General features: G+C 48.9%; 1 protein-coding gene and 1 long non-coding RNA gene across 4 annotated transcripts in view; one reads left to right on the plus strand and one right to left on the minus strand.

The window, feature by feature from the left end:
* The window catches only part of UBE2F (ubiquitin conjugating enzyme E2 F (putative)), a 56,582-nt gene extending 35,804 nt beyond the window's left edge, over positions 1–20,778 (plus strand). For both annotated transcript variants that reach the window (XM_023642693.2, XM_023642694.2), the window contains 5 exons: positions 7,368–7,438; positions 11,517–11,574; positions 14,343–14,375; positions 15,759–15,821; positions 20,015–20,778. In XM_023642693.2, the coding sequence (XP_023498461.1) occupies positions 7,368–7,438; positions 11,517–11,574; positions 14,343–14,375; positions 15,759–15,821; positions 20,015–20,065 (276 nt within the window). In that variant the 3' untranslated portion in view covers positions 20,066–20,778. The remainder of the gene's footprint in view (positions 1–7,367; positions 7,439–11,516; positions 11,575–14,342; positions 14,376–15,758; positions 15,822–20,014) is intronic.
* LOC138924600 (uncharacterized) overlaps positions 1–22,968 on the minus strand; it is a 39,574-nt gene that overhangs the window by 5,158 nt on the left and 11,448 nt on the right. Inside the window, exons 1-3 of one of the 2 annotated variants that reach the window (XR_011439580.1) lie at positions 8,515–9,777; positions 5,792–5,906; positions 1,664–1,814 (exon numbers count right to left, since the gene is read on the minus strand). This is a non-coding gene — a long non-coding RNA (uncharacterized lncRNA). Of the gene's footprint in view, positions 1–1,663; positions 1,815–5,791; positions 5,907–8,514; positions 9,778–22,968 lie in introns of those variants that run through there. The other variant, XR_011439581.1, reaches the window with a different exon arrangement.

Here is a 22,968-nt window from a genome sequence, read left to right on the forward strand (position 1 = left end):
ATAGAGATACTGATCAATGATAGGAAACTAATTAATGGGAATTCAGAGAAGGAAAAGAGAGGGCCACTTTGGAAAGTGGTCGGGCGGGTTAAGAAGGAGAACTAGGGGCCGGTCCCATGGCGTAGTGGTTAAGTTCGTGCTCTCTGCTTTGGTGGCCCGGGGTTCGCAGGTTCAGATCCTAGGTGCAGACCTACCCACCGCTCTTCAAGCTGTGGCGGCATAAGTAGAGGAAGATTGCTAACAGATGTTAGCTCGGCGACAGTATTCCTCACACACACACACACAAAAGGAGAAATAGAACTGGCGTTGTCCTGATTTGGGTTGCCCCCTAACCAGGGAGGTGTTCAGGGTGACATGGAAATCTCTGGAGCTGTGTCAACAGGTATAGAAATGAGAACTGGCCACCTGTGTGTAGTAGATTGACCAAGTCGACTTGAGTGGAAAATTAGGGTGGGGAATAATTGAGGAGGAATGAGAAAACTCAGATTTAGAGGTTTGTTGGGGGCATTTTCACTCTGGCAATGAGAAGCCATTAGAGACTGTGAGCAACTCCACACGCCTTGGAGAGGGGATGTGTGCCCCCTGAGAGGTGCAGTCCCTCCCAGTCTGGAACTGTCAGGCGGGCACGTGGCCAGCTCTGCTTCCTTGTTGTGTATACCTATATATCTGTTTCCCCCTGGTGTTTCCCAGCCTTCTCCAGGCCTATCAAATAGCAAAGACAAATCTGATGCAAAATGAAGTGTCTTGTTCACCTGAGGCTATGGGTACTGGGGGCACTGCCTGCCCCATCCTTGGCCTGCAGTAACTGCTCCTACTGACTGACAAGTGGGATTGTCTGCCCCCAGCACCAGGGTAGCACTCAGTGGCTATAAAGCTTTCTGTTTGAAGCCAAACCTTTATCTGTGGAAATTGATCTTTACTGGGCTACTACATTCAAAGTTCTTTTTGAAATGTAATTTGTGAGGATGGGGAAGAGTTGGCAATCCAAGAAAAAGAAATTCAATTTTTAAGCAAAGTCGGGAAAATATGCATTTCAGGTCTTTGTCCATCTGTCCAGCCACCTGCTGAGACTTTCCGTATTTCCCAGATCACACACTGAGCAACCTGGCTCTGCAGAGCACTGTACTCTCACAGGTGAGAGGCAGCTTGAGAGGTGTGGTTTAAGTACAGATACTTAGAATTCGGGGACTATTTTGATGGTTTCTGGAAACAACCAGCATAAAGTACTTAAAATGCCAGATTTTGTAATTTGTCTGGACGTATGCCATCTGTATGCATTACTCATCAAAAGAGTGTTAAAATTAGAGGGTGATGAGTTTGTGACACAGTCTTTTTTGGAAAAGCAGTGAGTTTTTGGGCAGGAGGATGGCTTAGCGGGGAGCGTAGCATAAGCTGGGAAACTTTTCAGACGAGCCATGAGTCTGAGAACCATCATTCCAGGTACCTCAGGCATCATTTAGTAATGGAGAGTCTTGTTCCCAATATGGGAAGAGAGCAAAGCATGAGAAAATAATCAAGGAAGGGGCAGATTTTCGTTGAGAGCTCCTGTGCGCCAGGCGCTTCCACTCACTTTACCTGTGTCATTGTCCAGTAGTTCCGTGGGTGACGTTAGTATTCATTTCTTTACACATTAGGAAGTCAGGCTCTGGAAGGGAGAACTTACCTGGTTAGCTTTGTCAGTCTACGGCTCAGTTGCTGAAGCTGATTCTTGTCCAGAGCTGCCCAGCTTCCTAACGTGTGCCCTTCCCGCTGTACCTGGTGGCCACTTCATAGTGAGAAAATGTTGGTCATACTGTTCCATCCCTGTGTGGCTTCTTCAAGAAACAGAGAGGTGGGAAATGGAATAAACAGAGGATAGAAACCACTGAGCCTCAAAGACACGTTTCCTGTATTCATGGTGACTTATTATGATTTTACATTTTTATGTTTTAGTTTCTGGCTCCTTTGGAAAATTTCTAAATGATGGGCTAGTCCGATTTCATCAGGAGTGAAACACACGTTGTCCAGCTGAGAAGCACCAAGAGGCCAGCCCCCTGGAGTGGACCCAGACCCTACTCTGCTGCTGTTAGGGCCCCTTCCACTCTCTGCTCTCCCGACCTCTCATCCAGGCTAAGGTGGCACAGCTGCCTTGCTGTCAGGCCAGTGAGTGTCCCAAGCTCAGGGCAAGTGGTAGAGGGTGACGCCATCCCCAGGAAACCACGAGACGTCAGGCTTAATCGATGCAGAGGTGGTTGTGTTTACCTGTTTCTTAGCTAGTCTTTACAGGCATGTGCCGCATAACGACATTTCAGTCAAGGATGGACTCCATACATGATGGTGGTCTCATAAGATTAGTACCGTGTAGCCTGGGTGTGTAGTAGGCTACACCGTCTAGGTGTGCGTAAGTGCAGTCTGATGTTCGCACAACAATGAAGTCACCTAATGACGCATTTCTCAGAACATATCCCTGTTGTTAAGCGATACACGACTGTACTTACGTAATTCTGTTTAGCATCTCTTGCCACTAGGCTGTCACTTCCTGAAGGAGGAGTCTGGGAGTGTCTTAATTACATGGTGTTTCCAGTGCTTGGCAAGGGCCTGCCCCACCAGGCGTGCAGTACACACTTGCCCGATGGTTGGCGTGCCGTCTGCCACCTACAAACTATGGCAGGGAAATTAAACCAGCAAATGAAAACACACAAGTTCTGGGCATTTAGGGTGGAGATGGTGAGGGGCATCCGTGTTTGCTTTGGATGAGGAGACAGCCAGGTTCAGCAGGTTAGCCTGAAACGGCTTTGTGGAGCTTTCTCAGGGTTCTTTTGCTTTTATGCCGTATCTTGATTTATATCACTTCTGTACTTTATAGGAACTTTTTTTCTAACCCCTAACACAGTTCCTGCAGTTAAGGTCTGTTATTAAGATTGTGAATCTGAAAATCTTTTAATCAGTAAAGTAGATCATTACTTTGGAATAAACTTTCATTTTATTAAGATTGGCCCTGAGCTAACATCTGTTGCCAATCTTCTTTTTTCTTCTTCTTCTCCCCAAAGCCCCCCAGTACACAGTTGAATATTCTAGTCATAGGTCCTTCTGGCTCTGCTGTGTGGGACACCAGCACAGCATGGCTTGCTGAGCAGTGCTAGGTGCACACCCAGGATCCACAGTGGTGAAACCCTGGGCCGCCGAAGCGGAGCACATGAACTGAACCACTCGGCCATGGAGCTGGCTCAGAATAAACTTTTAAAAGAAAGAAAACACCTATCCCTCCTCCAACATACCTCCCTATACCCCAATAGCTAAAATTCAAATTGTCCTTTGGTTCTTTGTCCTTTTGTCCCTGAAATTTACCTCACAGCCATAGGCCTTCCTTGTAATCTCTCTTGGTCTTAGAAATTGGCTGAAATGATTTAGTGACATTTAATGGGCTCCTAAAATGTGCCGGGCTCTGTCAGGTGCTGTAGGCTAGAGACATGGAGTTGGGCAGCTGTGTCCCAGGAGACAGACACAGAAACAGTGATGAGCCAGGGTTGTGATGTGGCCATGGGGACCCCCGGGGAGATGGAGACGCCCAGAGGAGGAGTAGGGCCTGGTGCAGACAGCAGCCTAGCTATGGTGTCACACAGTCCTCGGGTCTCACGCTGCTTCCATGGCATGTCGGTCATGAGTTGGTTGGAGGAAACCGTGTATGGAAGCAGGAGAAAGGAAGTCAGCTTTGAACTCTTTGGCTCCAGTTTCCTCCTGTAAGTGACGCATGTCACGTCCCCTCACACGTTATTGGTAACGTAACCAAATCAAGTAGTGTGGCCATGATCGGCCCAAAGCGAGTAACGAAGGGCTGTCTTGCCATGTTTCCAGAAGGAAGAGAGCCAGAGATACCACAGGTGATGCCTGAAATCCCACTTAGTCCTCTTCTTTTTATGTCGTTTATTATACTTTGTAGGCACTTGAGGAAAAATAGCCATGCAAAAATGGAATGTTAATCACCCATTATCTGTCCACCTGGAGATGATCACCATTAACTTTTTGATGTATGTCACAGACAGTATATAATTGTACATAACAATGGGATCACGCTCCATGTATCTTGGTAACTTTGGGGTTTTTAACATAACATAATAAGTTCTCATGGTAATGTCTGATTACATCATCATTAATAAGAGCTCTTCATGTGTGATGTATCATCGCTTTAAGCCAGTCCTTTATCATCAGTCCACTAGTTGGCCAATTTTTGATAGTGTGAACCAGACTTTCTGTGAAGGGCCAAATAGTAAATATTTTAGACTTTGTGGACCATATATGGTCTCTGTCACATATTCTTTTTTTAAAAAACCTTTTAAAAATGTAGACCATGTACTTAGATCGCAGACCAGGCAAAAACAGGCCTGGCCTGCATTTGGGCCATGGCTACAGTTTGCTGACCCCTGGAATAAACAGGGCTGGGATGCATGTCCTAGACAACAGCTTGTGTGTGCTGCCTCTGTCCTTTGGGTAAATTCTTAGAAGTGGAAGAATGGGTATTGAGTAACTGATGCTAATTTGAAAGCTCTTCATAACTATTAAATTACCCTCCAGAGAGGTCATGCCCATTGGTATCCTCACCATCTGGGTTTGAAAATTCCCTTTCCGTTTTTCTTAAACCCTCAGCGTGATGGGGTATTTTTTCTTTGGTACCATTTTGAGAGGAAGTAAATGGTATCTAATTGTCATTTGAATTTTCATTTCTTGAATAAGTAGAATGCTAAGTATTTTTTCTGACCTATTAGCTATTTATGTTTTTATGAGCTGTTACTATGTGCTTATTTGCCATTTTTTCCATTGTTTTTCTTATTATAAGAGTTATGAAGGCCAGCCCCAATGGTCTAGTGGTTAAAGTTCCACGCGCTCCACTTCAGTGGCCTGGGTGGAACCACACCACTCGTCTGTTAGTGGCCATGCAGTGGTGGTGGATCACAGGGAAAAACGAAAAAGAAGATTGGCGACAGATGTTAGCTCAGGGCCAATCTTCCTCAGCAAAAAAAAAAGTTGTTATATGGGACTTTTTTCTTAGTTTTCTTAGCTATACTGTAAATATTTTCTTGTTTTTCATTTGTCTTTTATTGTTGTTGTTGTTCTATAAAAGTTTTTTTGTTTCACCACTATAGTCAAATCTACTTTTCCTTCACAAATTTTTCATGTGATGAAATGCTTAAAACAGCCTTCAGACGCCAAGACAGCTCATCTACATTTTCTGCTAGTACTCTTATAGTTCTGTGTCGTTTATGTTTTGTTCATCTGGAATAAAGCTCTAAGTAGGGATCCAAGTATATTTTTCCAAATGCTTAGGCAGTTGTCCTCTGAAGACTCCCTCTTTCCCCAGTGATTTGCAATGCAGTGTTTGTCATATCGTAAACTCTTAGCTGTGTGATGGAGTAGGTGGCAATGCCAGTCACTGAGGTAGGAGGTGGAGCTGGGTATTTCTTGTTTGTCTTCCTTTAGGATGGGGTGGGGGCCTACAAGAACACTTCAGTTTGGAAAGTGTGTGTCAGAATCCGGGCCCACAGTTCTGATGCAGCGGTTTGCTCTCATTTTTGAGGACTGTAGTTAAGAGGGCCATCGGGAAGGGAGGCATCTGTGTCAACATCTAATGTGGCAGGTGTGGAGGGACAAGGAGGAGAAGGGGCAACTCCAGTCAGACACTTGGAGGTGTAGTGAACACTAGCGAGTGACCATGTGCCGGAGACTCCATAGAAGGGAGGGAGACGGAGCCTTCAGGGTCCTTCCGATGCTGAGTCAGTGATTCAGCGTACCTGCTCTGTTAACCTCATACACTTACCTGGAGCGATCCCTCCAGCCCCGACAGTGCTGGCCTTCTCTCTCCAGCTCAGAGGCCTCGCTGGAAGTGCAGGACGTACTGGCTGGCGTTCGTTCTGCCTAATGCACCTCGTTTACTTGCAGAAAAGCAAATGAGAGCGTGTTAAATTGATTTAAACTCACTCTGAACCTTAATTCTGTAGTCCTCAGGCACCTCCATTTGCATGGTTGGATTGATCAGTTTGGGGAATATTTTGATGTCGTGGTGTTTTGAAATCAGTTAGAAAATTTAGGAGGGTGCTGAAAAAGTGTGTTTGTTTTATACAAATAAAAAGATGAAACTATTTGATTACTAGAAAAAGTACAGGAGAGTATTTGGGTGGTGAAGTATTTTCTAGGTTGGTATCAAAGACAAAAATTCGATTACAAACATTTGACAAAGCCTTCTCACCTCACATAACATCATAAATGCAAATTAATACCAAATGATAAACTGGGAAAATGTTTCCCCCCTGTGACAAAGGGTTGACACATTAATGTCTATGAGATGACATGTCTGGTGAGATTCTGTGAGGTGACACTTATGCTCCTCAAAGCAAGGAGCCCTCACCATGGAACTAGGACTGGGGAGGGGCCCTCCCTGGCTACAGGGCACTTGGCACTGTATGCTATGCGTAGCCGGGCCTCTGACCAGCAGTTCCTCTTCCTGGGCTTCAGCCCAGGCAAATACCTCACACGGAAGTGAGCGAAGACAGGACCATCGATTTAGCACGGTTTATAGTGGAAGTGGGCAGCAGCCTGAATGTCCAGTAATAGGGAACTGACTCATTCAATGCTAGTATTTGTACCATGGGATGTGAGAAAGCCTAAAGGTGTCTGAAATGGTGACAGAATAAATGTGAACAAATATATAGGCTATTTCCCCATTTCTATTAAGAAAAACGAATGTCTGTGCACGCATATCTGTGTGTGACCTAGAAAAGAGGCTCAAAAAATGTACATCAGGTGGTAATAGAGATTATTTCTGGGTGGAGTTGCATATATATGTATCACCCTATTCCCACATACTCATTTTCATTCTTTCTCCCTCCTTTAAGTATAAAGTGGAGTAAGACTTGCATCTAGGACAGTGTAAATGACAATAGCATCTTCAGAAACATTCACAAAGGGAACTGGCCACTACTTCGAGGAGCGGTGACTTTGAGCCACAGTTCAGCAACTTAGTACCGAGGAGCCTGTGGGCTCCCGGTTGGAATTGGGGCCTCGAGGCGCGGAACTCCTCCCTGGATTGCACTGAGGGCTCCTCCTCCACAGCCCCGGCTCAGGGAGGGTCAGATGTGGTGGAGGCTCTGGGGCTTGCTGCCCGGTTCTGTTAGGCACACGGACAGGTTCTACAGTGAGGCTAGCGCTTGTGGATGAGGTGTGAAAACACACTCCTGCGTGGTCACGTGAGCTAGTGTCCAAGGTTGAACGCTGCTGGTGAGTCAGACTGGATGCTGAGCAAGCAGTGAAATAAGGGACTAGGTGGGCTATGTGGTAAGTGTTTGACTGCAGTCGTGACTGGGAGAGCCTATGATCACTTCCTGTTTGTGTTGCAGCCTCCCAAAGTGAAATGCTTGACCAGGATCTGGCACCCCAACATCACAGAGACAGGCGAAATATGTCTAAGGTAAGTTTCTCTTCCTTCCTGCCTTCTCCATTTGTGAGCACTGTGTGTGAGCGTGCGGCTTGCTAACATGCTGTCTGCACTGGGAGGAGATTTTGAGGCTGGGCCAAGATTGGGGAGGTTTAGGAAACCATCCTGGTGCTTTAGGCTACACTCCAGTATCTGGAGTGGTCTCCAGCCCTCCCGCCCCAGCCCCTAGTCCCACATCCTCCTGCGCCCTCTGGTGGCCAAGGCTCCTGCTAGTCTCTGCAGCCTGCCGCCTGCCCAGGATGCTCCCTCTGGGACCCTGACCCTTCTCCCCTCCTATTTGAGTGAGAGGCTGCATTCCCTAAGAGGGAAAAATAGGATTAATGAAATCCAGAAAAGAAACTGTAGATGACAGGCTTAGGAAGAACTAGGCACTTGTATTTAAGATGCCCTCCTTGTCAAATCATCTTGATGTGCATAACAGCACTTTTGGAGCAGGATAGCTTTCCCAGAGCATCATGTCAGTTGTGTGTCCCCACCCTTCCAAGGGCAGATGATCAGGAATCAGCAATTTCCCACTTAAGATTGCTGGTTACTAATGTAGGGAGTTGGAGATGGTTTTTGTTTGTTTGTTTTCTAAGTAAACTTAGCATTTGGGCTTTGATTTTCTGCATCTGTCACTTTCTCTAGGAAGGCAGTGACGTTAATTGCAGGTGCCAGACCACCTGGACCTGAAGCCTGCCCCCACTGGGCACTGTGCGACTTGCGGGAGTTATTACCCATTATATGCCTCATACTGAGCCACGATCTGGAGAGTAGACATTAAGTATTTCCTTGGCACGATGTTTCACTTTCTTACTACGATCTAAGTGAGTTCTCCCGCTCAGCCGCTCTGTGTTCTGTCACTCCCCCTCTCCTCTTAGTGTGCCCCAGTCACCCTTGAAGGGAGATGGACCAGCTGGGAGTGCTCCTAGCTGCTGGGATGTCAGCATCCCTTTTCCTTTCTTCAAAGTGCAATTAGTACCCATTTTATTTTTTTAATATGGTGCCCCCTTTTTCATATCAACCTCATTTTTTATTGATAGTTAAAAATACATTTTATGAGTGTATACCTTTTTTAAAGGCATCTTCCCTTTTAAGTATCTGTCTTCAAGTACTGAAGCTTTAAAACTCTGCGATCTTCAGTTGCAGCTTATAAATGGTGTCTGGTCCAACTTTCTTCCCTCAGGTTTTCACCTGTGCTTGCTCACCGGGCGTTCACCACACACCAGTTCCCTGTCACGTCCTCTTCCTCCATCAAAATTAGGTCCAGGGTGAGAATTTCTATAGTCACTTTTGCTATCTTCTGAGAAATCAGACTATTAGCAAAGTATGACAGGAATTTAGCACATGGTAGCCTGCTATGAAAGCCAGAAACCTTAAAGGAAAATCTTTGATGATTTAGCCACACTAAAATTAAAAATATCAAAACACAAAATTGGAAGAGAAAAGATCATCTGGATTACATCCTTTGTATGTAAACACTTCTTACCAGTCAATATGAAAAAGACAAACACATCCACTGGAAAAATGAACATCAACTACAAGCAGGTGATTCATAGAAGGAGAAATACAAGTGGGCGCTAAGCGTCTGAGGGATGCTCACTCTCAGTGGGAACCAGAAAAAGGCACATGGAAGCAACAAGACGGTGCTCACACTTCTCAGACTGGCAGATAGAAGAGCAAACAGTCGGCGACATGCGAGTGTGGTTGTGAGAGCTGGCTCTCCCATCCCTGGAGGTGCCTGCACCTGTGCACCTGTCACTGGTCCTTCAGCTGTGAGGTCTACATTTAACTTATATTTACCCCTGGACTTATCAGCTGCCCTTCTAGGGATTTACTTGAGGGAAGTGACGTTCCAGACTTAGGGAGAAAGACCACCTCGTTTGTGAAAACTAGACAGTGTCCAGCAGTGGCTAATGCACGGCTGACTCATGGCGTCTCCTGAATACACAGAAGGATGAGCCTGGCCAGCTGCTCCTGGTCTGCAGGGACCACTAGGCAGCCTCTACCTGGATTCCTCACTCAGCAGCGCTGACTGGCGCCTGGTGCACTGTGGGGCCTTGTCTGGTACACAGAGACACTTACCTCTGGTGAGATTAGTCCCACTGCCACCTGGGGCCTTCACCCTGCTCTTGGCTCAGGGTCAGAAGTACCAAGGCCAGGAGCCCGGTGGTTACACTTCAGACTTTTTCTCCTGGAGTGTAGTCCCTGGGGCATCCTCTGTCCCCTTGCCTAGTACCCTCTCTGATGGCTGCACAGCTCTGTCACCTGAGGTCCCATGGGACTGCCGTCTGCTGAGGCTGGGCTAGAGTCTCTGTGGTGACTGTGCTCCCCTCCGTGGTGTCACCCTGCCCAGAGGTGTGGCTCCAGACATGGGCACAGCCTGCCCAGTGGCACTTGCTCCCCTGTTACTTGCTGTTGCCCTTCGTGGGCACACCTGGCTTCCAGGTACGAATCCCTCCTGCCCTGGCCATGCTGTTGACAAGGATGCTCAGAGGATACTGACTGGTCAGCCAGTGGCCTGCCTGCCAGCCTGCCAGCCTTCCATCAGCTAATGCTGGTTGAGCCCAGACCCAGTGGGGAGCAGTTTGTATTCTCTGCTTTATGGGGCCTGCAGCTGGTGGGGAGACAGGCATTCAATAAGTAGACAAACAAGTGTATAGCTAAAGATTGCAATGAGGTCTATAAAAGAAAAAGATAAGCTAGATCAGAAGTAATCCTTTCCCCTGTGGTAGTAAAGAAATCCCTCATTGGATCATATAAACCACTAGGATTTGGCACATTGTTCCCAAAAAATTAGTCAAAAATTGTAGAGGTTTTGTCTCCATCAGTGATATGGGGGAAAGATGTCCACCCGGTTAGATGGGAGTAGGGTACATGATTTGAGTTTCTTTTTTTCTTGTTTCCTTTTTAAGCTGTAGTGGTCACTTTAGGTTGGTTTTGTTTGTTCTAACTAATCTTCATAGACAATTAAGATGATACATTGACTTGAATTCTGCATATTTATATTTTCTCCTGATCTTAATTGATTTATGTGAATTTAAACATGCTCTGATTCAAAAAATTTCTTCACAGTAACACTTATGACCTGGAAAGTCTGATATTGACATGTTAGCTTAAGAACTGTTATATACAGATCAGAGCAACAGCATGATATAATTCAACAATGCCAAACTAATTTTTTCACCAAAAGGAAACTTGGCAACAAACTATAATCTTTCAAAGTATGGGATAATCACTTATGTGCAAGTATGTAATGTGCACTTACAGCTGATAAAACAGTGATGAAAGTAACTCTCAGGTCCAGTTAAGAAATAGGACCTCACAGGACCTCTGAGGCCCCTGGGCACCTTTCCTGAACATGGTCCTCCCACCCACAGGTGAGCACCATCCAGAACTTTGTATTTATCTGCCTTTATCCTTAAGTTTTCTCTGTTGAGCTTTTTTAAATAAAATAGCTATTACAATGTCATGTGCCAGAAGCTCACATTGGTGAGCTGCCAGGGTTTGGAGGACCCACTGTTGACCAGCATGTGCCCTTGGGCATGTTGCTGCTCTGTGCCTTGGTTCCTCCTCTGTAAGACAGAGAGATGGGGGCACCTCCCTCTCACATTGTCGAGGCATTAATGAGTTTAGGATCATGCTGACACACATGTAGGAAGCTCTAAGTGGCACTTGTTCCTGTTGTCATTGTTGTCACCATCATTTTCTCAATATTAAATCAAGAGATGCTCTTTGTGTGCTCTGTTTGAAGCATGCTTTTCCCTGCTTACAACTTCCTGTGCATCCAGGATTAAAGACCTGTGTGTACAATTAATAAAAATAACCCCAGAGATCTGACTTGAGTGTGCGTACAACCCTGGAGGTTGAGAAGGCCTTCTGCAGCAAGGTAGGAAGCTGCGAAGCCACGGAGGAAAGCGGGGTCGCGTGAGCAGTGGATCTCCCGAACAGCAGACGCCTGCTGAGAGGACCTGGCAGTGCGGCGGGCGTGCGTGCGTGGGTGGCGCACCTGCGCTCTTGTGACCGGAGGCTGCTCTTCACTGACCGCTGTGCCTTTCTGTGTCTGTTTTAGTTTACTGAGAGAACATTCGATTGACGGCACCGGCTGGGCTCCCACGAGGACATTAAAGGTAGAGAGCAATGCCTTTGACCACAGCCCTCCCCTGGAATAACCAGCCTCCTGTAAGAACAGTGATGTCCTCACCGTCCCGTCCACACAGCTGGCTGGGCACACCCTGTTCCCTCCTCTCCCCGCTGCCCACCTGGGGCTGCTAGGCCATTTCCCTGGTCAGCTCCTCTGCCCTTAGTCCTCTTCGAGGCCTTGGGGTAGGGGCGGGTCATCTACTCCCCCGTCTGCCCTTTACCACTTGGGCTTCAGGTAATTTACAGTTTCTACTTCCCCCCAGTCTTTTATAGTCATCTCACCCTTAAAAGAGAGGAGAGTTTCCAGGAATGGGTAGAGAGGGAGGAAAAGAAAGGGTAGATGTGACTTTTCTCTGTCCGTTCTGAGTTATACAGGACAAGAAGGGGTGGCAGGACAGCAGCCAGGTATGTCCTGAGGGGAGAGCCCCTCTACTAGGAGTGGGGATATGTGGAAGGGGAGCCACAGGGACTCAATAAATGCCCCAGTTGCTTCTACAACATGGGCCTGAGTTGGTTTCAGGGGTGTACGTCACAAGTGCCCACATGAGGCTGCCAGCCGTGGCTTCACCTCAAGGCTTTTCTGCAGAGGTGTCCATGGGACACCTGTGGTTTCTTCATGTGGCCTGGTCTTTTTATCAGAAGTAGTCAGAACTGTTGGCTAGTGTTCATTTAGTAGTAAACAGCTACTGACTTTGCCTTCATTTTTTGACTGAGTAATGAAACAGTTCCACGCGATTGTAGCCTTTGCCCTATCCTGTGGCAGATCAATACTGCCCAGGAGAGTGCTCACCCGGTACTGGGTTCAGGGCCACTGTGTTCCCAGCCTGCACTTCAGCCCGGGTCTCAGCACAAACGCGTGGTCATCTGGCCGAGGCCCATCTTCTCTGGTGACCGTGTCCTCCTCCTCTCAGGCTGACAGTCTTACCAGAGCAAGCCCTTCAGTTGTTTGTGAAGCTCAGAGAACTGCCTGCACATTGCTCGGGCTATCTTTCTCTCTCTTCCTCTCTCCCTCTCTCTCAAGAGTAAAATTTTTTCACACACATCAGCTTTGGCTCAGTCATGTGTAGATTATAAAGGTTGTCCTAATTAAAACCACTTGTAAGTCTAAGTCAGTGCCTAGTGAGCAAGAAGCAATGGCTGGTAATGGAGAGGCTGCATTGGATGCTGTCCCTCAGGTCACAGGGGTGAGCCTGAGCAAGACTGGACATGTGTGCCAGGCTCTCTCTCCCGATAATCTTTCACAGATTAACTCCCTAGGCCCTGCCTTTTAAAATGACTTCTACAGAAAACTAACCTCATCCGTTACCCATTGACTTAGGGTTCATCTCTTAGCGTCTCTCCTCATTCCTGTTCCCCAGCTCTTGGGGTAGACAGGAGGCACATTGCAGCACCCCTACTCTTAGAGGACCCTGAGACCCAGAGAGACGTGCAGGTGACTGCACCAGGCCGGGGCCAGGTCTAGTTCTGCACATGTCCACACCTCGTGGAGACAGCTGCAAACTGTGTTGTGGTGTGTTCATCGCTCTTTGTGGCCAGAAAGGACTGTTGGGTGTTGGGTGTCACCAACTAGGCACTTCGGGGGAGGAAGACAGGGAAGGAGTTTGGGGCCCTGTCCCAGAATCAGGGGACACTGCAGACTTGATGCAGTCATGACCGTGGCTCCTCACGAGGTGTGGTCCCTGCCTCTGTGGGCAGCCTGGCCTGTCCTCCTCTCGCCACGCCCTGGACATGTCCTGCCCCTTGGAACTTAGCTTCTGTACAGGCAGTCTGTCTACCTGGAGGGTGTCCTTCCTGCCATGCCTCCACCTGGCAGGCCCCCCCCCCGCCCCCCGTGAAGCTTCCTCTCTGGGTGGGTCCTCTGTGGGAACACTTCTGTGGAGTTCTGCTGGCACGCCCGTCTTTCTGACCCCTGCAGTAGACCAAGAGCTTGAGTTCACTCCCAGCTCTGGCCTCAGGCCCAGCTCACGCCAAAAGGACACGGATGGATGGATGGATGGATGAAGGGGTGCATGTGACTGGAGAGGGACAGATGGATGGATGGGAGAAAGCAGAGAGGGGCCACTAAAATTGCCAACTAGCAGAGAGTATTGTATGAGAATGAGTTCAGGCCTGAAAACGACAAGGCTCTTGAGGTGACGAAGAGGAAGGCTGAGAAGGATGTGTGATGGAGTCACAGATCACAAGTCCACAGAGAACAGTGCTGGTCTCAGTTGTATCATAATGAAAGTTTCTGATCTTTGAATGTTAGAAAATGTTAGTCTCCCTTGATTTTTGGAGAAACTAGAACAAAATTATTAAGAAGACTGAGTGGGACAGTGAGTAATTAGCTTATCTATGATCCCCAAGGGGCCATAGAGGCAAAAACGACAGCTTGTGTTTCACAGAGGACTTTGCGCAAGTCTGAACGGTATTCAGTAGTGACAGGTGACGGCTGGTGTAGGGTGAGGCCCTCCTGTGCCGCGCCGCCCGGGGGCTCAGTCACGCATGGGGTTGCGCTCGTGGGGCCCTGGGCTTCCCGCGAGGGCAGTTTATGTTTCCTGGGATTTTGTGTTCACCACCTGTGACTGCTCGTCTCTGAACTTCCCAGGGTTTGTGGTTATATTGAAGAGTTGTTTTAATTTTCTGTCTTGGGAAAAACAGTGTGTGCTACAGATGAATTTTGATATGGCACAATATGTGTTTCGAGGTCCTGAATCTAAAAGACTTAAGGGCACAGGAGCCTGAAACTTATTTTCTTCTTTCTTTCTCATTTCAGGATGTTGTGTGGGGATTAAACTCTTTGTTTACTGTAAGTATATTGACCAAAATCCCAAGTTTTTCTTGCTTCCCGACTGCTGGTTTTAAACAGCACATAAAGGATAACAGGGAGATTAAAAACAGCACCATGTGCACACTGACCCCCTCTTTTCTCTGGCACTTGTGAGAGTCAGAAGAACAGTGAGGTGGGAACGGAGAGGGCTTTGAGTGCGCATGGGGAGGTGGTCGGGGAGGAGCAGAGCATCCCCACTCCTGCCCTGCTGGGGTGGTCACCCGCATCCTGGGAGCGTGGGGCCGGTGCCACTGCTGTAGTCCTTCACGTGGGGCAGCCGTTCCTCTGGGAGCGTCTGGCCCAGCCCCGTGCCGTGCCCGCTCCCACCAGCAGCCCAGCAGGCAGCCTCTTCGCTCCCAGGTGAGCTGCTTTGGGTGAAGGAGTCTGTGGTGATCTGGCCTGAGGCTTTTCACAAACCCCGAGCCTTAGAGTTGTTCTCTTCTCAGTGACGAGCTGCCGAAGGTTGCTGTCCTCAGAAAACAGCACATTGCAGGCAGGGTTGGAGGGCAGGAGAGGCGTGGGGAGAAGTAAAAAGTGCCCAGCTGAAGCTGGCATTTGGATTTTTTACATAATATTTGTTCCTGCAAGTTTTTACTTTTTGACCATAAAAGAACTTTAAAGGAAATAAGCGTCAGGGATCTATCTCTGACAAAAAAGCTATGCTGCTTTTGGTAAAAACCTAAGGTCCCTCCATGAAAAGGAGCCTATCCTGGGCAGCCCATAGGACGGCGGGCTGTTGGAGGGGCAGCTTCCCGGCCCCAGCAGATGCACAGGTAGGAGGGGTGTGGTGCTCCCACCTGAGGCCCAAGGACACTGGCCTGGTGGCACGGCCCTGCGTTCAATCGGGTTCCAGACGTCATACCTTCTGGGCTCTGAGTTTGATGTTTATGACTGTGAGTTAGAAGAGAAAGAGAAAATCCAGCTACAGTCAGAATAGACACCATAGACTTATTAGAAAGTCATTCATCACAAAATAAAGGAGGGAAATGAATTTTTAAGGAAAAAAGAATGGGATTTCTATTTGGAAATATTCATAATGAGTGGTTTTTCACTCTCCAGTTATCAAAAATAGCATTAGAAATTAATGTGATTGCTATTTCTTCCATTTTCACCAAACTTTGGACAATTATATGTAAGCTGACTTCTTTCAGTCAACCATTAATCACCATTTTGAAAAAGCTACTCACATGTTCAGTACTCTTATATCAAAAGAACTTTAGTTCTTAATGGAATTTCTCAACTCTCTAGGTCATTTTAGCATTCACTGATTAGATTTCTGTTGTCTGGTTCCGTAAATGAAGACTTGTAACAACAGAAAACAGATTATTTCTTTTGTTTACTTTGAGTTTCTCTCTTTTTAAGGACCTTTTGAATTTTGATGATCCACTGAATATTGAAGCTGCAGAACATCATTTACGGGACAAGGTAAGCTAGTAACAGGAATGTTCCAGGTGGATGTGTTTGGTAAAAAGATAATTATTGTCTTTTGATAAGATAAGTATGAAACTGAGAATGTGGGGCCCAGGACTGGGGTGTAAAGCAATTTATAAACAGTATGTTATAACACATGCGAGTGGTCTCAGGAAAGTGTTTGACCCAAGGTCAGTCAGGAGGGGTTTTATTGGATGTGATTTCCTAGTAGAATTCACTATGAATTCAGGCAACTGTTACTGCACCTTATTAACAATCCAGGAAGACAGAAGGGAGAATGAATAGTTGTCACACCCTCCAGCGCCCTCCTGGCCCCCAGCTGGCTACATCACCTTTCGATGGGCTTGTAGGCAGGCATGCCTGTTTGCTTTTGTCCCCAAATAATAGGATGATATTTATGACCTCCTAACAATTCTCCTTTATTTTTAACTTTTTTCCTTTAAATTAATGCATAAACTATCACTCAGTCATTTTAGGAGCTGTTTAATAGTCCATAAAGTGGCTCTACCCTACCTTTTTTTTTTTTTAAAGATTTTATTTTTTTCCTTTTTCTCCCCAAAGCCCCCCGGTACATAGTTGTGTATTCTTCGTTGTGGGTTCTTCTAGTTGTGGCATGTGGGACGCTGCCTCAGCGTGGTCCGACGAGCAGTGCCATGTCCGCGCCCAGGATTCGAACTAACGAAACACTGGGCCGCCTGCAGTGGAGCGCGCGAACTTAACCACTCGGCCACGGGGCTAGCCCCTACCCTACCTTTTTCAACCATTCTCTTATTGGTGGGCACTCAGGGTTTCCGCACGGGGTTTTTATCTGACTACAAACAGTAATACAATAAATGTTCCCTGTACACACATCTGTACAACGTGCATAGAAAGGCATTGGATCTGGAGCAGGAGGCTGGGAGACGGCCTGTGTGCCTGGACAAGGCTGATAGAGGTTGTTCAGCCTCGCCTGGGGCCAAGCTAGGTAGCTAGTTAGGCCCAAGCAGGCGCCACTACCGTGCTGACTTGGTTTAGTCAGAAAACCTCGTGTTTCATTTTCTGAACCAGATTCCCTGCGAATCCTCACCAACCCCAGCAGTCAGCCACCAACACTGTTGGATTGGCTGACATTGCTCTGAACATATCAAGTTCTAAAAGCCATCAGGTTCATTCTAAATACTGTACTGAACGTTTGGAGCAAGTGCGTCTGTTTCTGTAAGACCTGCTGTGCCCCAGGTGTGCAGGGTGTTTTAAATGTGTGTGACAGAGGAACAGGGGTGCTGCCTCAGCAGGACCCCAAGGAGTGGGCAGGAGTGCCACTGCCGGAGACCTGAGAGCCACGGCAGCCAGCCCGTGTCCTGTGTCACATGCCCCGCAGGGCACAGGAAGTCGTGAGCGGGACTGGAGGGTCAGTAGGTGCTTTTGGTCAGGCAGAGGCGGCTGGCTGTGAGCCCAGCGCCCTGCTGGGGAGGTCAGGAGACAGTAGAGGCCGTGGGGAGAAGTGCCCGTGGCGTGAGACGGCCCTGGGCGGCCCCTCGGCCTATTCTCAGGGCTCACTGCCTGCAGCAGCCAGCCCTCCGCACCACCTCTGGGCTCCCTGGCCGCGGGTGCTGCGCTGGGTTGCGCAGGACCTTGGTTTGTCCACTGCGCTGACAAGCCCTGCAGGCATGCCCCGGGGCCCCCACCTTTTCAGGGGGCTCTGTTCATGTCGTAACTCCACCTGTCACAGTCACGGACAAGGACACCCCCACTCAGCACTGTGACTGTTGGCCGCCCTTGTGGACTAAGCTTGTCGGGGAAGGAAAGCAATGACAATGGGGAACACGCCTCCAGAGCCAGCTGGAGAAAGAGGTTACAAGTCGTCTTTTTCTTGGAAGGTTGCTTCCTACTCTGTATGAAATAAGGGGAAGACTTGCAGTTTATAAACTTATAGCCCCAGTAAGATGGGCCTGAAGTCCTCCGTACAGCGACAGCCCCACGTGAATTCTAGGATGAGTCCTGAGCAGTTACTGCGCTCTCTGCTGCTTTGTGTATTCGTTATTCATCCCAAGTTTGGCCGGTGGCCACTCAAGTGCCGTGTGAGGTGCCCACTGCTCAGGATAGATGAGTGGACAGATGGTCCCTGTCCCTGTGGAGTGGACATGCGACTGGGAGGAGGCGGAGCACTGATGAGCAAACATCACATGAGAGGGGGTCTGGGGGTCAGGGCGTGCGTGGGGTGAGGGGCGATGGGTGTTACTATTTTATGTCGGGTACTCAGGGCCTTTAGGATGTGAACCAAGTGGGGAAGCGTATTCCAGAGAGTAATGGCAGCCAATGCAAAGGTCCTGAGGCGGGAGTGTGCTGGGGTATTCAAAGAAGAGTACAGAGGCCAGCCTCACTAGAGCAGGCAGCAGGACAGCAGGGACATGATAGTAGCAGCAACCCTGAGGGCCCTCGCAGGTGCCAGGCACTGTCCCAGGCACTTCCCTGAGGGCATTTCTTCCCCTAACAACTCCACGAGGCAGGGACTCTTGTTATCCCTGATTTGTTGCTGAGGAAGCAGAGACACCAAGAAGGTGAGAGGCTCACCAGGAAGGGGTGGAGCCAAAGATTTGAACCCAGGCATTCTGGCTTCAGAGTTCAGGGTTTTCACTCTGGTCCTGCTCTGCGGGCCCCTAGGCAGAGTGAAAGGTGGGAGGCAGCAGAGGTCCGAGCATGAAGGGCCTTCTGGAGGCCATGGACTCTGGGCCTTGTCCTGGGTGAGGTGATGAGAGCAAAGGGAGTTAGACTAAGAAGCAGAGGCACCTTTGGTCTGAGGGCAGGATGGGGGTGGGGGTGTCTGCGGGGTCTTCACATCCTGTGAGCCTTGGCTGTGGCTCCTTAGGACTGATGGTGTTGTGGGCTTCAGGATACCGTGGAAATGGCCTTGGGAGAGTTTTTGCTAGAGGCAAGTCAGGGCATCTGTGCAGCCTGTCTTTGCTGCAGGCTGCGTGGGAGCCTCTGAACACAGTCCTGTCAACAAGTGCAGGCACTGGCAGTCAGGACCACCTAGTGTGCGATTGTAGCTCTCCACTGTCTCACCTGAGACCATGAGCAAGTCACTGAACCATTTCCAGAACTTGAAAACTAGGGACCCACCCTGACCTTGAAAGGGTCACTGTGCTAATTAAGTGTGGCAGAAGAGCAGGCCAGCTCAGTGCTCCACTGCCTTCTAAGTGTGTCCCTTGGAATAGACGCAGCTCCAGGCAGCAGCTTGCCACAAGAGGGTGCACGTCAGCACCCACCAAGAGCTGTGCTGTGCTCCCTGAATAGTGGGGGTCACATGGCCTTGCGCCTGTCACTTGATGGGACGGAAGCAGAGTGACCTCACAGGACATCAGTGACCTGGCAGCTGTGTTGTAGGAGTAAGAGGGTCAAGAGGCTGCCTGTTAGATCACACAGTGTCCTGCCACTAAATGTGGGCATTCTGAGGTGGGTGGGGTCCCCTTGCCCAGTCCTGCAAGGCCAGAGAATTTTGCTTCTAACTTTGAGAGAGAACAGACGTGGCTGCTGGCTCAGATCTGAGGTGGCTTTCCCTCCCGCCCATCCTGGCCTGGGAGATCCCCAGATCCAGACCTGAGAGTCAGTCCAGGCTCCCAGAAGGCCTCTGCTCAATGCGCAAGGAGGGAGCTCTACTCTGAGCCCACCCCTCCTCTCGGGCAGGTAGTCAGCCTGATGGTGGGCTGCACTTGGGCCATGAAGAGTGGGCACATTTTAAATAGGCAGCAAGGCAGCAGAGAAGTCATTCTGGGAAGACAGATGTGGACACAAGGGTCTTTCTGAGAGCAGCAGCCATAGCTCATACCCATTTGTGGTCAAGAGTCCTGGCTTGACTCATCGTGACCTTGACCACACTCGTGGGCCTCACTCTCCCCATCTGCAAAATGAAGGGTCTTTGATCCCTTACTCTTAGAGCTTCTGTGGTTGTGTCCCCACCTCAGCACCCCGGCACAGTGCCTCGCACACAGTGGGCACGCAGAGTGGTGGGAAACAGCGTGCAGCTCCGTAGGTCTCTGATGACCCTGCCGCCTTGGTGACTGGAGGGTGGAGGGCAAGCCCTACACATGCTCTCGAGAGCTCCAGCAGGTCCTCAGCTCAGGTGGGTCTGACGTGCTCCTGAACTTTCGCTTCCCCTCACTAACTCGCTCCCCCTCTTCTCCCTTCTCTCCTGATCCCTCGCTCCACAGGAGGACTTCCGGAATAAAGTTGAAGACTACATTAAGCGTTACGCCAGATGATAGGAGGAGAAGACCGCAGGGCCGTGGACTGTGTGTTCTAAATCTGTCTCAGCTTAAACCAAGAGGGAGCCCTCCTCCCCAGTCCTCACGCTCCCTCTCAGTCCCACTGGGTCGTCCAAGTCCTGTGACATGTTGTCCTGAGGAAGAACCTCTTCACGACCGCCCATTGTAGACGGAGAGATCCACATAAATACAGCAAGAAAATGTGTTTGGGGTTCTAAAGAGTTGTCTGCTTACCTTAACATGTTTACTTTTTGAAACTGTACTGTATAGGCTATTGATGAGAAGTTGTAATGAACTCAGAGTTAAGGCTAGAGCTTGCTTCTTCCCTTGTCCCAAACAAGATTACTTCCCTGCACAAGTGATGCTAATGACGTGCTCAGTGTAGCTCGCAGATTGGCGGCAAGAAACCCGCTACAAACTGTGATTGGATGCAAATTCTCTTAGCTCCTCCACGAATGGTGGCCCTGCCTAGGTGTCGTGAAGCTTCCCAGAATGCATAGAGTCATTCACTGTAGATCTCTTACTGAAATGCGTATTTTATTTAATGTAAGTATATTTTGGAACAGATTTGTAATTTGTACAATTTAATGCTTTAATTATTTTTTTCTATTCTCATTTAGTTTGTATTTTCATTGTATAGAGCAGACAGAAAGATGTTGGGTGAAGCAACTATTGAAGAGAAATACAAAGAAAATATGAAAGACACATTATTCATTGTGTCCAAATGCAGCGAGAATTTGGCTTTTAAAAATCAGCTCTTTTGCTTTCGGGTCCAGATGGGGCAAGGAAGTTTTGGAACCCTTTGAAGCTAGATCTGGATGATTTAAAAAAAAAAAAACAGGGAGACCTTTCTCACATGCTGCCCAGAGGAAACTGGCTGGAGCCCAGAGCAGCCCGGGGCCTTGGGTTTCTGCAGAGGCCATGTACCCATGGCCAGTAGCAATGCCTATGTAGCTCCTTATCAGAGAGCCAGACCCTCGTGCCTGAGGGACAGAAGCGATACCTCTGAAAGCAACCTACACAGCATCTGCTGCCACTGAGACCATATCTGTGGCCTCTGAGTTTGCTGTGGTTCCGGGCCCAGAATGGGGCCTGAGTCTCCTAGGCCTCAGAGGGCCGGGAATCAGCAGCAGCCTATAGCCATACTTGGTCAGGTCAGTGCGCTTTAGAGTAAGAACACCGAAGAGGCACATGGATTTACTCCAGCATTTAGACATCTGAACCAGCGAAATCAAATGCAAGATACATGTTTGTCTGTCTCCCCTGCTGCCTGCCGAGCACGTTCCAGTTTAACTGACAGCCTCTTAGACCTGGACTCCCCCCAGCTGCCGTCTACCTGGTCTGATTTATTTTTCTTAATTGATAATGTAACCTCTGATGATGAGATCAGTTTGTCCTTAGAGATCAGAAGAGCAGTAATGTAGGCCATGCTTCCCATTTGTAGTCAGGAATTATGCCCATCAGACTTGAGGGTGGCCTCGGCTAATGGGCCACACCTCTGGTGCTCTGAGCAGGAAGGGTGGGGCTGGATTAAGGGCATGGTGGCATCTCAGCAGCTCAGGGCCTGTCAGGGAAGCACAGTAATCCCTGCCCCCTGAGGCCTGGGAGAGCCGCTGCAGTTTACACACTTACTCAGAGCTCTGCCCAGTGTCACAGGAATTCGCCAGCCGGGCACTGAGTCATCCTCTGCTAGGGGGTCAGGAGACCAGCAGCTGGTCTGCCCACATGCCTGATTTCTGCCCCTGTGACCCAGGGCATGCAGCTCCCTGCCTTATGCCAAACCCAGGCTCGAGTCATGACACATCTCACAGGTGGTGGTGCAGATGGAGGTGGAAGAAATGATACTGGCGCCTGTAGTTAAAAGGAAACGTGCATAATGTAGGTAAAAGACTGTGCCCTCTGGACCAGATGAAAGGATAATATGTTGTTAATTCTGACCTCAACGTATTTGCACAATAGAAAAATACTTTGCTTATCAGGGATCAAGTAATTCTTCAAAAATGACATTTCCACATAATGGGATCATCCCTTTCTGTCCAGTGGGAAGCCCTCAGGGGGATTTTGTCACCCCCTCCCCAGCCCCATCTTGTTAAGGAGCACACCCAGCTTGGCCCATCACATTGAGCAGCTGGTACTGTGCTGGCTACTTGGCCGGTGGGGCCCAAGGCACCATTGGTGGCTGTGGGACTCTGATTTCCAGGCTTTTGGTTTTTTGGAGTCTCCTCCCCACTCTCAGGCCAAAGTAACATTTGTGGCTGCCATCCTTGTGCCCCACCAGTCTGGTGATAGTTGATGATTGCGTCTGCCAGAGGGTGGGAATGCGGAGCCTCTGGCCAAAGAGGCCAGCCCTGGAGTCAACAGGAGTGAGGCAGGCCCTGGGGACATGAAGCTCCTGGACAGCCCTGACATTCAGTTGGGTCCCCATGACTCTACTGCTGAGAATTTGATATGTCAGCTGCATGTTTTCCAAGTAGACTTAGAAGGAAACAGTTCCAAGGTAGGCCTCTCAGAAGGAACAGGCTCCCCTGCCCGCGTTACCTTCCCTCAAACGCATACCTGAAAGTTACCTCCCTGTGCAGTCTTCCTAATGGTCCGGGGCGAGCGACCGGCTCAGACGCTGAGCACTGTATCCCAGCTGTGTCCCCTCCTTTTTCCCTGCAGCCCTGGTCCTCGCTCCTCATCTGTGTTGTTTGCACCCACTTTATTTGAATTGTTGCAGAGCACCGGCTTCACAAGATGCCCTGCTCTGCCCACCCTCATCTTCAAGCTCTGAAAGCCTTAGAGGGCTGCTTATACGGTTTCCACCAGCTACAGACTAACCCAGGTTGTGCTCCTGCTAGAGAAATCACTGCCATACATAAGCTCTTGTGAAAACTTAATCGAGGGCTGGTTCAGACTGT

This window comes from Equus caballus, chromosome 6 (assembly GCF_041296265.1).
Source record: "Equus caballus isolate H_3958 breed thoroughbred chromosome 6, TB-T2T, whole genome shotgun sequence".
In the NCBI taxonomy this organism is placed as follows: Eukaryota; Metazoa; Chordata; class Mammalia; order Perissodactyla; family Equidae; genus Equus; species Equus caballus.